The sequence below is a fragment of the Apteryx rowi genome, unplaced genomic scaffold (assembly GCF_003343035.1).
Source record: "Apteryx rowi isolate R43461 unplaced genomic scaffold, aptRow1 scaffold_116, whole genome shotgun sequence".
Lineage (NCBI taxonomy): Eukaryota > Metazoa > Chordata > Aves > Apterygiformes > Apterygidae > Apteryx > Apteryx rowi.
Genome location: NW_020447375.1, coordinates 269,933 through 288,059, shown reverse-complemented (window position 1 = coordinate 288,059; position 18,127 = coordinate 269,933). Strand labels below are relative to the sequence as shown.

The 18,127-nt window shown below is 45.8% G+C and overlaps 1 protein-coding gene across 1 annotated transcript in view; it reads left to right on the top strand.

Moving 5' to 3' along the window:
* PAPSS2 (3'-phosphoadenosine 5'-phosphosulfate synthase 2) overlaps positions 1–18,127 on the top strand; it is a 35,460-nt gene that overhangs the window by 11,759 nt on the left and 5,574 nt on the right. Inside the window, exons 3-12 of the mRNA XM_026081020.1 lie at positions 3,040–3,145; positions 5,362–5,597; positions 6,333–6,471; positions 6,746–6,864; positions 6,986–7,099; positions 7,549–7,660; positions 12,018–12,223; positions 13,757–13,892; positions 16,279–16,547; positions 17,633–17,862. Of these exons, the coding sequence (XP_025936805.1) occupies positions 3,040–3,145; positions 5,362–5,597; positions 6,333–6,471; positions 6,746–6,864; positions 6,986–7,099; positions 7,549–7,660; positions 12,018–12,223; positions 13,757–13,892; positions 16,279–16,547; positions 17,633–17,862 (1,667 nt within the window). The remainder of the gene's footprint in view (positions 1–3,039; positions 3,146–5,361; positions 5,598–6,332; positions 6,472–6,745; positions 6,865–6,985; positions 7,100–7,548; positions 7,661–12,017; positions 12,224–13,756; positions 13,893–16,278; positions 16,548–17,632; positions 17,863–18,127) is intronic.

Genomic DNA, 18,127 nt, shown 5'->3' with positions numbered 1-18,127 from the left:
GGGTGAGAGCTTATTTCGGGGAAGGAAGGTGTTTCCTGGGGGTGGGAAACCATTCGGCACTGGGACTTCGCCGTACAGAAGCACGGATGTGTTGGGACTTGTCATATAGAGATGTTTGCGGTCTCCTTCCCGAGCAGCAGGGAAGAGCTGCCTGAAAAAGGGAAAAAGAAGCAGAACTACTGAACCCGCGTAGCAGCAACCCAGGAAAAACCCAGATCATTGATTTTATCCTTTGAAATGACTGTGGAAGGGGAAGGCAAAGTCCAGGATCCACTCTGCTGGCTGCAGCAGCGAAAATGGGAACTGAGAGTCCCAGAGTGAATAAATGTGTCGCCCGAGATGGGTGAGACAGTAGCCCTAAAACCCTTTTTAGTCTGGGACTTCCCATCAAGTCATAAGATGATGACACAAGTTCAAGGATGGGAATCAATCACAATGTGGTAATTCTGGAGGAATTATTTTTCCATCCCAGAGCATTTTCAGCCTAAGTTTCACAATAGTGGGACTGACTTTTAGGCTTGCTTACAGTGAATCTTGGAGGCAAGATTTATGCTAATGATTCTTTGGACACAGATATTCTTACCAGTGTGTTAAAACATTCTTAAAATGGCTTTCTGTTTAATGTGCCCACAAGCAATTGCAAATGGAAAATTACACCTCTTGCTTGCAGACATAAAAGAAGAGGCTGGTTTTGGAAGATTTAGTTGAAATTGCATGGAAAATGGGCATGAAATTCTGAATATAATAGCTAAATCTGCAGTGGGGGGTTGGTCTCTGTTAGGATGCTGACCTTTCTGAAGAAAGATGATAATAAAAGCAGGAGAGGAAAGGCAATTTTTTTTTTTTTCCTTCTGTTTGGGAATGATTTTTCGCCCAGATTTCTGGGCAGGCAGAGCCCTCCGTTGCATACAAAGTACCAGTTCTCTAATGAACGCTTGTTCCTTTGCTGAATCCGAAAAACGTTAATGGCCCAGCAAGCAAAGGAAAAAAAAATCAGGTTATTTTGCTAACACACTTAAAAATGACCTTTTACTTTATTGTCTTTCCCATTCCTCTTTTTATACATATATATATATATATATATATATATATAAAAAAAAAAAACTTGGACAAATAAAATACAATCGCTTCCCTGCTTTGACTTTAGATGTAGAAATACTTTTATATAGCAAGAGGTGGAGATGATAGGAAAGCACAGACCCCCCCCTTTTGCATCAACGACACGAAGCRGATAAACCCACAATGGTGCAGAATCTGGCTGGGAAGAAAATATGTCTGCTCCGGCTCCCTCCTGAGACTTTTCCTTTGGCTGGCTCCGTTGGAAACGCAACCTGTATAAGAAATAAGGTAGTAAAGATGCCCGAGGCCAGCTTGTGCAACTGGTTGAGTGAGACCTGATAACACGTTGGCAGCGAGGTGAGTTATAGCGAGGAGGAGCAAGGCCCTCCTTGACAGTACGGACTCTCTCTGGGCTTACTAGAGGGTACGAATTACGGTGCTGGTAAATTAGGAGATGTATGCTGGAGCCCTGAATCCTGCTTAAGAAGGAACGTGTAAATATTTCGCATGCCAAAAGTCTTTATTAAAGTAACGTTATCAAAGCTGAAGGGAAAAGGAAGCCTGTTTTAATCGGTGTCTCGCTGGCCAGCAGGGAAAGCGGGGAGCTGCTGTGCCAGCACGGCAGTTAGATGTCAGGGAGCGCCGAAATTCAGGCTGCCGGTCCAGCTTCACGCCGGGGTCCCCGCCTGTGTCAGGAAGTTCAGGAGTGCAAGTTGCATGTTATTTTCTCGGCTTCCCGTTCCGCCGTCTTCTCCCACCAGATCCTGGCATCATTCGGCCTGTGGTCAGCTGAGGCCGTGACTCCTGGCCGCCTACCAGTTCCCTGTTTCTTGCCCCAGCCTTTCCCATTCCCGGCATCCCTTCTACCCTCCGTAACCTGCATCTCCTTGGCAGCTGGGCCGACTCTGGGGGCTCCTCTCCTACTTCGTATTCCCCGCTCCTCGCCAGCTCCAGCTTCTTCCAACTCCTTGTCCGGTCTGCTGTCCCCTCCACCCTCCATCAGCGCCTCGTGTCCAGTTGGTCCATATTTCTGACCTGTGGCTTTGAGACAACCGTGTCTTACAAGTTTAAAGAAGCAGAACAGAGATGAAGGGACGTGGAGGTGACCTCACAGGTGTCTCTGGCTGGCCTTGCCGTCCCCTCCGCGCAGCGCAGCCAGCAGCTCGCTGCGGCAGGAGCCGTGTTTGTTGGAGCCGGGTGGGCTGGAGCTGGAGAGGGAGTCAAGGCACAACCCCGGCAGGCTGGAAGACACTGCTGAAACAGCCTTGGGGAGGTCACGCTTCCTTCGCTCTCGGTGACAAGAGTGGGTGCTTTGTGTTCCCAGTTCTCGTTTATGTGGGATCGACAAATGAGGTGAAATTTTCCTCCCCGGAGAACACGGTTGCATTTCTTAGTAGCAACGTTACGTTCAACATGGCAAGCGACTAGGCGGCTTAAGTTGCTTTCGTTTTGCAAGTGCAGTTAAAACAATATGCAAGCCTACCTGTATTTTAAAATGTAGAAAAGGCAGGGAGTGTGCTGTCTATATCTCCGCTTGGATTATATGTCCTGCCCTGTGTGCCTGCGGGTGTATCAGTCACCTGACAGCACTCCTCCTCCAGCAAAGCGAAGGCACCTTTGCTGTCAGCTCGCAGGAGAGTCTCTTCTACCTGTAGCAGCAGCAAGAGATGCGAAGGCATTTTTGCAACGCGGGCTTTGAGCTGGGAAGAGAAGGTCAAAGTTGAAAACTGCCTTCAGAAAATAACCCGAAGACATATTGTGCAAAAATAAATCCAGCTAACGCCAAAGGCAAATCTCTTTCTTTGTTATTTTCCCTTTTCTAACAAATTGCCAGCGTTTGCTGCTAAGGTTTGCGTCGATAGCTTTTTGAATGAATTTTTCTCTCTCTTATATTAATCCTTGCTAAAATTTTCTTTTGTATAGAGTGCAACAAAGTAACAGAAGTGGGTTTTTTGTTTTGTTTTTGTTTATTTGCATCAGAGAGCAACCAATGTGATTTACCAAGCCCATCACGTCAGCAGAAGTAAGAGAGGACAAGTCGTCGGTACCAGAGGTGGATTTCGAGGCTGCACAGTTTGGTTAACAGGTACTGTCACTTACCACGGGAAACCCACTTGCGTAAATGAGTAAGATGAGGAGAGAAGTTTAGATGTGGAGATTCGGGGTTTGCAGGAAATGTCAGAATGTTCCCTATGAACTGGAAATTACAATATTTTTTTCACATGGGAAATACTGATGTGTCGTGTTTATGAGACAAAATATTCTCCCTGGCAGCTGCTGCCCCTAACTAACATTTTTAACAGTTAGCTGTTTAACATTTTAGCTGTTATTGGGGCTTCCAGGTGGCTGGGTCCTTTGGCTGTGCACTTGAAAAGCCCTGAGGGTCATTCCCAGGTGTGTGGCTGAGGAAGCCTTGCCTCGAATCCAGCTTGCTAGTTCCCTGGCAGAGAAACTTGCCCACGATTGCCCAGAACAGTACACAAATACTTTCATTCTGTATGAATGGGAAGTTTATTGCGACACCTACATTTACTGTGTTTAAAATGACCTTGCGCGCTGCTAAACAAGGCAGTCTTCTTGTCTTAAGAATAAACACGCTCACACAGTGAGTCGCGCCGCAAGTGTTTTATTGCGTAGACCCATTGTGGGTTTTCTGTGTTATTTCTCATCTGATGCGTGTTCTGATGCGTTGCCCTTCTTTTGCTTTGAAAGACAAACTCATTATTTGGTGATTAGGGGCTCGTGAAAATGGCAACTGCATTTCCTTTGCTCCACTGATATTTAAACAGTTGTTTCTCTGCTTGTTAAACACTGGTAACTTTTCTTTGACTCCCAGAAAATGTTGAAAGACATGCTTGGAAAGGCTTGGAGAGCCATTCTGATTTGTCTTCGTATCAGCTTATGTGCTAAATGGTGAATTAAAATACAGTTCTCCTTTGATCTGCTCTCTATTTACTAGAAGAAAACCAACATTTAATCTGTTTCAGCATCATTTCTGAAGCCAAAAATCTATCCAGACCAATTTCTTTCTCTTTCAAGTATCACTCAGAGATCCTGTGTATGAAAGGTTTGAATTTCTCTTGCTGATAATTATTCTTTAAAATAAACAGTTGTCTCCCAACTTTCTGTCTGTTTAATTTTAAGAGACTATTTGGAAGGACATTTCATTTCGTGGGCTATATGGACTAAACAGAAGGACACTCTAGATTGCCAGCTCAGGAAAGCTATCTGTTAGTCTGTTGTGCTATGAAAATCAAAGGCACAGCAGCAGGCATCTGTGTCCGACCAGCTTTCCTGTCCAGCACAAATGTGGCTGTTCTGCATCAGACCAAAAGCCCATCAAACTCAAGGTCCTGTCTCCATCAGTGATCAATAGTAGGTGCCAAAGAAAGGGTATAAAAACAGATGAGCAGAGGATGATACCTCCGTAGGATTTTCTCCAGGACTAAGTGTTTCCTGAGATGGGCAGGAGGTGGTTGGAGGCTGTTTGGAGGTGGTGTCTCTGCTAACTCGAGAGCCTCTTGTATCTCAAGGAGTTTTCAACACATGGATCCCCACCCAAAAGAAAGGAGTTTGATGCCTCAGGTGCACTTGCCTCTCCCCAGCGCAGCCAGTAGGAATTTTTTTTCATACAAGTGGACGGAACTGGGGTGGGAAGCAGCCACCTCATTTATTATTGTTGACTTTCTGGCTGACTGGACTGGACAGGTTGACTGCAGGGGAAGCAGGTGGCTGAAGATGTCTTGTTAGCCTCTGCCACCCTCCTGTTTCTGCCTGCACGGACCTGTGGGTGCAGATGGTGCAGAAAGAGGTGTCCATGGATGAAGAGGGGCAACTGCTGCTGCTGGAGCCTGTCTCACCCCAAGCAGTCGTGGCAGGAAGCTCTGGGTGGGGAGCTGGCTGTCTCTAGAGGGAACAGAGGGAGGAAGGGGAAGATGCTGAGAGACTTACAAGCAACAACCTCCCCTCAGGCTCCCCACCACTTACTGGTGCCTATTGGTCCCACCACGGCCCAGCAGGATGTACTTTTGCAACACTGCTCACTTGAACCCCTCCAGATTCTAGGATATACCAGCTTTTCTCAAGGCATTAATGCCACCCTTTGAGTAAAGAAGGGTTGGTCAGAGCTCTGGGGCAGTAACTGTACACTAAAAAGATGACTCCAACTTCCTTACCTCATTCTTTCATAAAGAAACTTAAGATAGGAGTTTTGTTACAAGTGTCCCTTGAGGGATTAGGTTCACAGTGTCATTTTCAGTCTTTTGGACTCTAACCTGAGTCTCACTTTTCTGTCTCCAACAGGCCTTTCTGGAGCTGGTAAGACAACCATTGGCTTTGCTCTGGAAGAGTACTTGGTCTCTCATGGCATCCCCTGCTATTCCCTGGATGGTGATAACGTTCGACACGGCTTGAATAAAAATCTGGGTTTCTCGGCTGGGGACCGCGAAGAGAACATCCGCCGCATTGCGGAGGTGGCCAGGCTGTTCGCTGATGCTGGGCTCGTCTGCATAACTAGCTTTATTTCTCCTTTTACAAGGGTAAACTCATGCCATCGTATTTTTACCTTTTTTGGGCAGCCTTAATCTCATGACTTTTCCTAGGAAAGAGGTATTTATGTAGAGGAATTCATATATCAGACCCTCCTTTTAATTTTTCTCTATTCTTTTGTAACATACCACAGCTGTACAGAACTAAACACCATCAGGACAAGTTTCTGGAGTGCAGTTTGGCATCACCTTGTTGTTTTCAAATGTATTAAAAATTCAGAATTGGTTGAAAACTAAATGCAGTTTAAAATCTCACTAAAGAGCCTCCTACCATTAGCTCTCTAGGAGGCAGAGAAGAGGCATAAAAGCAATATCTTTTCATAGTGCTTTAAATGCTCCATTTGAAGAATATTGATTATGTTTTTATGCTTCCTGAGAATACCAGGTAGCTGCTATTATCAAGCTAATGCAAACACTTCTTTTTTTAACACAGGATATATAATTATTCACATTCTAAAGTTCTGCTGTCCTACTCAATGAAGATGTTTTATTGCTGTTTCAGATGAAAAAGCTGAAACAGATCAAAGTTGTAGAAAGGGAGATGGGAGATAAAAGCTCTTATTAGAATGAGTTTAAACTTACTAATTCTGTACCAGAGAGGAATTTACCTATGTTGAATTCCAGGGGGTGTCATGCAGGAGGAAGGTGCTAGCTGCAAGTCAAAGTCTGATAGGCAGCCCCGTGAACTGTGGAATCCCTTACAATTTCTCTTCTTTCTTCTAACAGGATCGTCAAAATGCACGGAAAATTCACGAAGCGGCTGGACTTCCTTTCTTTGAGATCTTTGTAGATGCTCCTCTAAATATTTGTGAAAGCAGAGATGTGAAGGGGCTGTACAAAAAGGCAAGAGCTGGAGAGATCAAAGGTATGGAAGAGCGAACTCTTATTTTGCCTTTTGCTTTCAGGAGCGTTAGATAGCTTATCTTTGCAGCTCTGCAGGTAGAAAAGTTCTGAAGGTGGATTAATAAAGGCTGTTTGTACCACACAAAAATATCCTGTTTCCCTAATCTTACTGCCCCAAGTGTCACTTACAGTACTCAGTATGACTGAATGCTTCCTGGCTGTTTGTGCAGTGTTGTCAGCTCTAGGACACTGAGTATTACATTAAATAAATTTAGTTTGGATTTAATTGTCCATAGGATTCACGGGGATTGACTCAGAGTATGAGAAGCCTGAATCTCCTGAACTAGTATTGAAAACGAATGTTTCATCAGTGTCTGAATGTATTCAGCAGGTTGTGGAGCTCCTGCAAACACAAGTAGGTCATTTTTTACCACCACTGCTGGCACCTTGTAAACCTAATTTCAGATACTAACTTTTTGGTGTATGTTTAAAAACCAGTGTGTTACTTATGATTGCTGTCTGTCTTCCTCCTTTAGAACATTGTCCCGCAGTCGTCGATTAAGGATGTTCTCGAGCTGTTTGTACCTGAAAATAAACTTGATTTTGTCCGAGCTGAAGCAGACACACTACCATCTGTAGAGATCACTAAGGTATCATTGCATGCGAATACTGCACCGCGATTCAATAACTGTTTTGCTGTTTGGAGGACAGAAGCTCCAATACAGGCAGTTTTAAAGGGTGTCCCATTCCTCTGGTTGCTGTATCCTTGTACGGCTGTGGTTGCGTGTTATGAAGAGCTAAAGTATTGTCCTGATCTTCAGCCCTTTTCTCCTGCCTTGTCTCTGCCCTGTGCTGTAGCAAGCCATCTCCCTGCTTGTGTTAGTGTGGCCCCACAAACAGTTGTGCTATGAAAGGATCCAGAGCTGATCCAGCTTAAAAACAAAACAAAACAAAGCATTTCCCCCCCCCCTTTATGAATGCATTATTTTTAAAGCAAAAAAGAAACAGCTTAGTGACTGCTGTTGTAATGGAAGGGAAGAAAAAAAAATCTCTGAGGTGTCACCTAGTAACGGGAGTGCCGTCTGGGTTTGTTTTGCAGCTGGATCTGCAGTGGGTGCAAGTGCTGAGCGAAGGCTGGGCCACTCCGCTGACCGGCTTCATGCGCGAGGCAGAGTACTTGCAAGTGATCCATTTTGGCACCTTGCTGAATGGTACGATTCCCTTCACTTTGTGTTGTCGCTGGCAGGGAGCCCACAAACGTTGTGATACATGACGTTTAAATCACTGTGCTCTAGCAGTCAGTTGTATGGAAAAGGTTAATGCTCAACCCTTTTTTTAATCCTTCTTTCCTCTTGAAAGTTAACTACAAGGCCTCATAAAGGACCGAAGGAGTAAGGAAGCCATGCTCCAAAATGCTTTAAAGAGTATGAAGGGTGACAAAGTTCATTGTGCTGTGGCCAGGCACTGTGTCACAGATTAGATATCCGCCACAGTGCAGTTCAAACATTTGAGCAGCTATTATGTAACTCTTTTCATGCCCAGTTATACCAGAGTAAATACAGATGCAAAACCAAAGCCAAATAACCAGGGAGATGCCAGACTGAATTTCTGGTGGGAGAAGAGGGGAATTGTACCTTGGAAACAGGAGCAGAGGCTGATTTAACATTTTTTTCCCCTATTTTCCTGCTTACTTATTGCCATAACTTGAAATAAATCAGATTTAGAGATTTACTAGCAACTTAATAAAGGTCTCTTCATCCCTGGCCGTGGCAAACAGTATTCAAGCAATGACAGTGAACAACCGAGACTGGAACAATAGATATTTCTGTCCCGTTTCTCAAATGTAGATGTTGACGCTGTGACTTTGAAGCCATGCACACAGTGAGGCCGCATGTGTTGGTCTCTGTAGACCTAAGAGCAGTATCTAATCTTCGGGGTTTGGGATCTTGGTGAATGACTCCCTGTGGTGAGTCTTGTCTTCCTTTTACAGGATCCTGATTCTGCTGTGTTCACACAGAGAAGTAGCTCGCTGCTGTTGTTTAGGACTCAGACACTATGCAGTGTGCGTAAAGCTAGTGCTTAGCTCAGGAGTGCTTGCTGTTGGACTGTAGCCCTCTCCGTATGTGGTGTTCTGTAGTGCTTCTACGCTCTCTGACACACGGTAGCCTTTTTACCACCTTCCCAGTGTCCAAACAGTGTTCAAAAGTCCATTTCCTTGTTATCAGACCCAGATCTATCATCTTTGAGTTGTCTGTTGTGCCTGATAGGGTTTGAAAGGTGCCCCATCGTGACTGTTGCCCTAGAGCTCCATGCTCTGCATTGGAGGCTCATCCCTAAATGTGTATGTTGGGAGGGGATCAGGCTCACCAGGATTGGGACTGTGCCAAGCTCAACAAGAACCGGGAGCAGAGGGGACAAGGTCTTGCATCTGCAGCAGCTGGTCAGAAAGGAGCCTTTCCCCTAGATGTGGCAGTATGCCCACCTTCATAATATCCTCCAAAACGACCCCCAAACCTGTTGGCTCACTGAGCACAGCTCCTCTCAGATCTGCAGCTATACTTCATACCACTGGTCAGTATTTGTAGAGCTCTGCATGGTCAGGGACAAAGCTCAGGCCCCAGCTTTTGGTGCAATAACCCTCCAGAACAGGATGTTTGCTGCAGAGGGCATTGACATCTACCCCAGGTACACAGTGTCTCCACAGAGCTCCCCAGACTCAGGATCTGCTTCGTTAGGCCCACAGGGTGATGTTGGGCAGGAAGTGAACAGCTCATTTACTTTGACAAGCTACCAGCTCTATCTCTTAAAAAAGCATGAAGAGTTTCTGTTTGGTGTCATCTGTTACCTTGAGTGTGGGTACTGAGTTGGAGACCCATTGCCAAAGAGAAGTTTGACACCGATCTTTCCAAAGGCGGTGGGCCAGTCGTTCCACCTCAGTAATGTGGATGATGTTAGGCAGTTCAGCAGGAACAAGCTGCGTCTGGAACGGTTGCAATCCATTTTGGTGGAGCAGTGCACCTATCAGCTCCTACTTGTGGTAATACAAGTTAGCATTCCTGTCACCTGATGGTGAATGGACGTTTTCCATGCTCTCAGCAGTAAATCGCACAGTGGTATTGCTATTAGGTGGCTAGGTACAAGAACATTAAAAAAAATTATCCTTATGGGCATCTTCCTGTCCACAGTGAGGTGCTTCAATATGATGGACATGGAGAAGAAATGTCTGTGCTGTTGTATGATGTTTATGTCATATACAGACAGAAATGACCCACGGTAGGACTGAATCTATTGGTGCTTCACAAGTATAGCATCATCACTGCAGCGCTGGTGGAAGGGACCTTGGGGGGTCCCTACTCCACCTCCTGCTCACTGGGTCAGGGCAGCCGTGGCTTGGCCCAGCCGAGCCCTGAACCCCCTCAGGATGGAGATCCCCCACCTCCCTGGTGACCTCTCCCAGGGCTGCTCCCTCAACCTCAGTAAACAGAGGCTGTGTAGCTACTGTCTTCCCTGCTTTCTCCCTGAGAAGTATGGTGCTGCAAAAGTATCAGGTTATGTCAGAAAACAAGAGTCCTGATTCAACTGGTTGAACGTTTCAAGAGAAAGCTGGAGTTTTGGCTGTGATACCTCTACTGCCCCCCCAGGGACGTCTTCCAACCTCCACCCTTGGTGGGTGCTTCAGCAGATGCTGAGGGCACTGGGCTTTCCTGTCAGATCTGCTACATGTACCTTTGTCGAAGCTTGCTTATGGAGAAAGTACTGAATCCTGTGGAGGTTCACGTTTGGGATGTGTTGTGAGGGCATGCAAGGAGACACCCTGCCTCCAAGCGTGCGGTGTTTGCTTGAGGTGTTAAACGAACAGCTTTGATTCTTGGACCTGTTACTGTCAATGTTGTTTGCAAGAATTAATTATCTTAACTGTGTTTGTATTCTCCCAGGAAAGAATCCCTCCCTAGCTGGTATGTATATAACTGTTTTCGAGGTTGTGTGGAAATTACTACAATTAGAAATTTTCCTATACAGTAATTTTTTTGCCATTTTTCAATAATGAAAATTCTAAGAGTAGAAACAACTGCTGCCTGTTTATGATTCAATCGGTTAACCCCATGTCCTATTGACCGGTCTTCACAATAATCCTCGTAGTGTAATTCTGTAACTATTCACCTTCACTGAAGGGATTGTTACTCTGCATATTGCATTTGGAAATGGAATATGGAGATCCTCAGCTTCAGCATCATTTGTTGGCTACACAATCTATGTTTTTCCATGCTGACTTTATTGACTGATTACTGGTTAATATTACTTAAATATATAAAGTCGATAATGATTGCATTCTGACCTTTGTGATTTGATTCATGACACTTTTGTAAAATTAATGCACTATGAGATGGAGTAAAATTAAGGAATATTTTACCTGATTGGCTCAGACGTGACTATACTCATAGGTATCTGATTATTCGTAAAGGTGCTTGAAAATTGCTCTCTTGCAGATGAGTGATACCTAGTCATGAATTGGAAGTAAATATAAACATCTTAATAAAAATGGAAAAATCTGCCTCACAGTAAACTCATCAAATTAAGAATCTCAAGGGTCCAAAATGATTTCAGTCAGATCAGAGCAAAATGAATCAGTGATTTGTTCATTCTTGCTTATGATCGGAAACCCATAGGAGAAACTGATTATTGTATATTGATATTGGGATGTCCAAGGAGAAATGGGAAGATCTTAGTCACAGGGTGGGAAATGGGGGAATAAAAGCAACATGACTTCAAGGTTTTTAAAGAGAACACTGAAACAAGAAACTACACATGCAAATATAGACTCACTCTACACACACACAAAATAAATTAAAAATGGACTCCACAGAGATAAGCTAAGAAAAGTAACAGTATAAAAACATCAAGGAAAAAAAGAAAACAAAGCAAAACATGACTGTTACTCCCCTGTTGGAAGAGGCAATTCAGGAGTGCAGACAGGAAAGTGCAGTGAATATTCTCTGTTGTGGGAGAGGTCACTGGTGAAAATCAAGCCAGAATGGTTTTAACAGAGATTATTGTCTTGGAGGAAGAGATGAGGATTATATCCATGATTATATTTTCCAAGTGCTTTTCAGTTTTTCAAAGAGACCTTAAGAAAAGCTAATTGGAAAGAACAAATGTTTCTGGGAGATAAACAGTAGCAACCAATGAGTCCAGAGAATAATGAAATATTCCAAGTGTCTTGGAAGCATCTCTGGGGCTAAGATGTGGAGCTTTCTTACTCCACTAACATCATTATTTGTTAGTGGTGAGAAGAAAATTGGGCAGTGAATAACTTTGTGACTGGTGAATCCCTGAACTAATCATGGAAAATTTGGCCTCTTATTCCCCAAGGAAAGATTTTATGCTACCGAAAACCCCCGTTTGATACATCAGCTGTGCTCTGTGCCCTGCCCCATTCAACCCTTTCCACCTCCGTCTTGCAGTCAGGCCAAAATAGTGTCAGAACGCTTTCAGAAGTGCCGTTTACCTCTGTTATTTCCAATGCTTTAGGTCTTTAGAGAAGGTTAAAATCTGGCCCTCTCTTACCAGATGGCGTTATCAACTTGAGCGTCCCCATTGTGTTGCCCATTTCCACGGAGGATAAAGAGCGCCTTGATGGATGTAATGCATTTACGCTCACCTACAAAGGGCGGAAGATTGCGATCCTTAAGAATCCCGAGTACTTTGAACACAGGAAGGAGGAGCGCTGTGCCCGGATCTGGGGGACCACCTGTGTGAAACACCCACATGTCAAAGTAGGTTTGTCCATGCCACCTTCTGCCCTCAGAAACCTGGTGAGGGTTAGAAATGTCCACAGGGGGTTGAGGAATTGAACCTTCTTCAGGAAAGTGCCTCGGGTGTCCTGTCTGCTCTGAGAACCCAGTGCTGAGAACTGCTCTTTGAGAACCACCACTTCCAAAGTGTGCAGGAGAGGTGGACTTTTTTGGCTTGCAGTTGTTGACACTGTATTTACTGTCTGACAAGAGCATCGGTCAGATGGTGAATGCAATGCGAATGGATGAAGGGGAAAATAAGCACGCTACAGAGGAGCTGCTCCTTTCATTCATTTTATCTTCTCCACTGTACCAATGTCCAAATGTTTTTATGGTGTTTTTTTTTTTTATAGCTTATCTTTTCCCACTTATTCTCTATTGCAGTACAAAGGACATCTTCTCTTGCTAAGTGAAAGGCTTATGTGCTGCAGCTTAGACTGAATGACTTGAACTAGCTGCTTTAAAAAAGCCAAAGCCATATTAATTCTTTTTCCCCACCTTAAAATAACTGTCTTAAAAATAACTGCTCAACAGTGGTTGCTCTCCTGAAACAGGCTAATTTTATGAGTCATGAAAGTTTGATGCTACCATTGATGTTGAAGAAAACATAAGGACTACTTGTGTGTGTCACAAGTCTTCCAATTTGCTTTGCTGTGCTGTCACACATAATATAAAGCCTTGTGGTAAGATCCTGAGCTGGTCAGTGCAGAGTAATGACTCTAGTTTGTCCTGAACAGGGTAAAAACCAGCATAGGAGGGGATAAAGGGTGGACAGATGACAGCGGTGGCCACACTACCAGATCAGTGCTTACTGTGTGGAAAGGCTGTGCAAGAGCTAAGTGTTAGATGAAGAAAGAATTTGTGCTGTAACTTCTAGACACCCGGCTTCCAGAGTGGAGTCCAGCACCCAGCAGACGGGTCCTGTGGCAGACAGGTCCTTCCCCATTAGCTGATGTCTTACTTCATATGATTGTAGACTCAGTGCCTGAAATCCACTTTGGGCATCCTGGGAGTTGCAAAGCAGAGCTGGTTTTTATCTGGTTTGGTTGTAGCATATATTTGGTTGTGCTACTGGGGGTTAACTTCGGCAGCAGCCAACACCAGGTTAAGGACATCACGTTCTCAGTTTTGCAATCTAACGGGGGCCCCATCATCATTACTTGGCAGGAGGCTATTTGAAGGGATCCTCTGAACCCAGTGTTTTGGGTTGCTCCAGCAACATGCCTTGCATAGTGCCATGCACTCTTCGAACTTTGTTGGAGTAGAGGGCAGTCCCCACTGCTGCTTTCACCTCCAACACCAGGCTGCACGGCTCACGACATACATTTCACGTTGTCATTTTAATGTTTTCCACCTACAGTGTGCTGAACTAGAAGGATGATAACCATAGAAGCAGACTCATGCCTAAATAAAGTGCTTTTCAAAGGAGACTGGGAAATTAAAGATGAGCTGAGAGGAGATTTTTTTGCTGTCCTGAAATATTCCCTCGCTAATGCACGTGCGTATAATTTGCAGATGGTGATGGAAAGTGGAGATTGGCTGGTTGGTGGAGATCTCCTTGTGCTGGAGAGGATCAAATGGAACGACGGACTGGACCAATACCGCCTGACGCCACTGAATCTCAAGCAGAAGTTTAGAGAAATGAATGCTGGTAAGTGTCTTACCTTTGTGTTACCAAGTTCAGCTGGGTTAGCACCTAATGACACTTCTCTTCTTACCAGAAAACCTTACCACTGATGCCTTTATTTTGTGACCGTGCAGCTCTGTCTTCACAGTGTGAAGGCAAACTCCTGGGAAGACTGGGTTGTGATTTGTGCTACATAATTAGAGCCACACGATGCGTCACAGCCTTGTCTGACAGACTGATGTACTTGCTGCGTTTCTGAAGCTTTCCAACTATTCTCCTACTTCCTGTGCCTCTCTAGTTAGATAAAATCTGCCCTCCCGTCATCTTTCCTGACACCAGGAAATATGTGTGGTGTGCCATGGCTTGCTCTCAAACCCTCAGCACTTGCTAGAATGGTTTTGTATGCTCCTGAACCGGCGATACACAGGTGGAGAGCACAGCAGCAGTGAAGCAGGGCACAACGCAAAAACTGGTGTTCCCAAGTTAAGAACAGTGCCTGTGACGGACTGTTTCCGAAATGGGCTTTTCCAACCACAGGACCAAGAGAAGGTTGACTCATCTGTCCTCTCTGATGAGTCAGATCCTCTCTTTCCACACCTAGAGCACTTAAAATAGAGGCACTATCTGCTTGGCCTTTGTGCATGAAAGTAAATATAGGTGAAGAGCCAAGCCAGGCCGGGCAGCACAGAGGAAAATTCCTCTCGGATTTGCTGTCACAGCTGCTCTCCTTGCAGGCTGGTCCTGGCTCCTTGTGGTGACTGAGGATTGTGGTGGTGCCTTTTGCGGGGAATTGCAGCCTGGGGATTTTGTGGTCACTAGAAATCCCCTGGCTGAGTTGTTAGACGTAGCCTTGCTGATGACCGGAGAGTTGACCTGATGATGGCTTTTCACTAACCCTAAAAATAACTTCCTATTTTACTTTTCTTGCTGCGCTATCTTGTGTGTGATGTTGCTGTATGAAACAGCATCTGCTTTTCTGTTCTGAAGCGGGAGTTTAAAAAACCCAGAGAAGAGTTTCTAAACGTGACCTGCCTTCAGTCTGCTCGTGAAGCAATTAGTGAGCAGGCTGAAAGACACTCAGCGGTTTACCCCATTAAGTCAATCACTTATTTATGAATTGATGTTTCTGATTACCAGAGGCCTCTTTGGAAACAGCTCTGGCTGCCCTGGCGTCGGCTAAAAGGCCCTTCTACAAAATAGGGTTTTAAATAAACAAGTGCAATCTGGTGAGCTCTAATTCTATAAATCAAAGTGTGTAATTAGAGTCAGTAAATCTCCCGCTACACGTGACAACTCCACCTGGCTCAGTTCTCACCTCCGCACACAGGCCAGCGTGTGGGCTTTGTAGTGTTCCTGCAGTATCAACACATTAAGGCTTATTAAGTTTCATGGGGTGAGTGTGACATTAACTCTTTCGGCCCTCGCCTCCGAGGCCGAAGCAGTTGCCGTGCGGTGCTGCTGTGGGATTTTGTTCGCCTTTCTCAAGCGCGCGTGCACACGTGGCAATTTTAGATGTGATTTTCTTTCTCAGAGGAAGTCTCCTTCTTCCATCGCAGATCCTGCCTGGCCCACCCGAGCAGCTTCACGCTGTTTGCCAGTTCAGGGACTGCAGAGCTCGTGGCCTCTCGTGCAGTGACATCCCTGTGCACTTGGTTCACTTATTTTGATGACCAAAATGACTCAGACAGCTCAGCCTTGGGCTCATAAAAACATCTGTGGCATTTCCTGAGCAATTTCAAAGGAACTTTGAAACAGCTTTGGCAGTTCAGGTGACTTCCCTGTTTTTCCCCCCGCTCTCACAGTGGCCAGTTCTGCACTGAGTGTCTTTTAGTCTCTGCCTGGGCTTAGACCATCTTCCCTGTGGAAGATGGGAACTTCTCACCACAGGACACCATTTTGGTTAAGAAGCAGTGTTCTTGGATTGGAGCTCCACCTCATTACTCACTGGAAAACTCCAGGAAAACCTGTCTGCAGCCAAGATGCTAGCACTCTCAACAGTCATTTCATCTCAACATTAGGGAGAAGGCTTTGGCCTTCCCGAGACCTCACTGAGCTTGGAGAAGTCACAGCTCACTTCAGAAGTCGGGGAGCTTGATACAGGTTTAAATTTGTCCTCAGTAACATCTGAAGAACATTGTCTGTAGGAGAGCTGATGGGACTGCCATCAGCCCTAGAGAAGAGCTGTGCAATGGAAATAAACTTTGCAGAGTGATTAATAGACATCGCACATATATCAGACACTCACCTAAGGTGTTTAAGGTCCCTTTCGTGTGAAGATAAGATATGCAAGGGATCTGCTGCCATATGACCATGTCAAAATGTATATGGTATGTAAATGAAGCTACTGTTGTTCAGTGCAGTGTCTAAATCTCTGAGCCAGCCCGTGACCTTCTGAATCTTTCCTTTTCAGATGCTGTCTTTGCATTTCAGCTGCGTAACCCTGTGCACAATGGGCACGCCCTGCTCATGCAGGACACGCGGCGGCGGCTTTTGGAGAGGGGTTATAAAAACCCCGTGCTTCTCCTGCACCCCCTGGGGGGATGGACCAAAGACGACGACGTCCCGCTGGAGTGGCGGATGAAGCAGCATGCGGCGGTGCTAGAGGAGCACGTTCTGGACCCCAAGTCGACCATCGTCGCCATCTTCCCCTCTCCCATGCTCTACGCCGGCCCCACAGAGGTAATGTAGCGTCCGGCTGCTCGCCGTGTGATGGCACTTCTCAAACCTTTCTGCTTTCAAGGAGTGAAGTCAGTCTGCAGGGAGGATCGCTGCCAGGTTCCCAGGGCAACTCCAGAAAGCAGCAGGCCGGGGAGTCACTAGTCGTTGCCTTGCCGTTAGCTCTCTCCTCGATTCCTTCAGCGGCCGTCTCCCAGCAGACCTCAGCTCAGCGAGCTGCCCTGCTTTTGCGAGCTGTGCAGAAAGCTGGGGAAAAGGGGACTGGAAAGAGAGGTTTTTACCCCTGTGACCGTTTGCTCTGTGGGGCAGGAATGCTCATCGGTTTGGTTACTCCCAGTGGTTTCCCTTCTATCCCTAAACCGGTGGGACAAAAGTAGTTGACTCAGAACCTCCCTTGCAAGCAGCCCAAGCCCATCGCTGCCACTTCGTTTCACTGCAGCTATTCACTGACTGATAAAAACTGAACGTGGTGTTAGGTCCATTTGGCAACAAGTGATCTAAGGAGATGAGCTAGCGCAGAGTTAGATTTCTCAAACAGCCGTTCTACAGATGATAGTGTTATTCTCACAGCGTCTCAGAGGGGTGGGGTGGGAGATTTGGTGACTGCGAGTTATTTGCCTCAGACGGGCTGTCTACATTTCTGCTCCACCACAGCGCAAGCAGCAAATAAAAGGAGAAGGGAGTGAAGCTGAGCAGAGGCCGTGGGTGCAAGCAGAAATACGTCAGGCTGTAGAAGAAAAGAGGGATGTGCGGGCGGTTCTACCCTGCCTTTGCACGAGTGGGGTTCGATGGCTGATGGGCACCGTCTTTGTGTGTTCAGAGACAGAGAGAGCAAATCACTGCCTCAGTTCACTGTAAAAATGGAACAAGATCGGTTCCCTTCCCCGGCGTTTCCACTGAAATACGTGTCCTTAGCAGAATTGCAACGTTACACACGGTCTGAGTAGTGGAAGATGTCTCAGGTGCAGGAGTCTTCCCTCTTGTACCTGAGAGCGCTGACTTTGCCAGGATCTCTTTTGTAGCCTACACCAGGTGGATCTACTGTCGCTCAGCACGTGAACGGCGCTCTTTGTGTCTCTCCTCCGCAGGTGCAGTGGCACTGTCGGGCTCGCATGATTGCTGGGGCCAATTTCTACATAGTGGGCCGAGATCCTGCAGGCATGCCTCACCCAGAGACCAAGAAGGACCTCTACGAGCCCACGCAGGGAGGGAAGGTCCTCGGCATGGCACCAGGCCTGACTTCTGTGGAAATCATTCCCTTCCGGGTTGCTGCTTACAATAAAGTAAAAAAGGCTATGGATTTTTATGACCCACAAAGGTAACCCAGACAGCAGCATCTACTTTTCTTTTCTCCTACGCAGTGCCGTTGGTTTAAGATCGCTTCTGACTTGCAGCTTACCTGAGGAAAGGGAAAATCAGTATTCCTGGTAAAATGGCTGTGAGAGAAATCAGAGAAGAAGTCTTATCTGTGAAATCCATCCACTTTCCCTTCCAAGACTTGGCACCAGATAAAGGATTGATCACATGGCACTAAAGATATGCCGTCTTAGCCAACAGAGAGGATAAGAAACACTCTTTGGGGA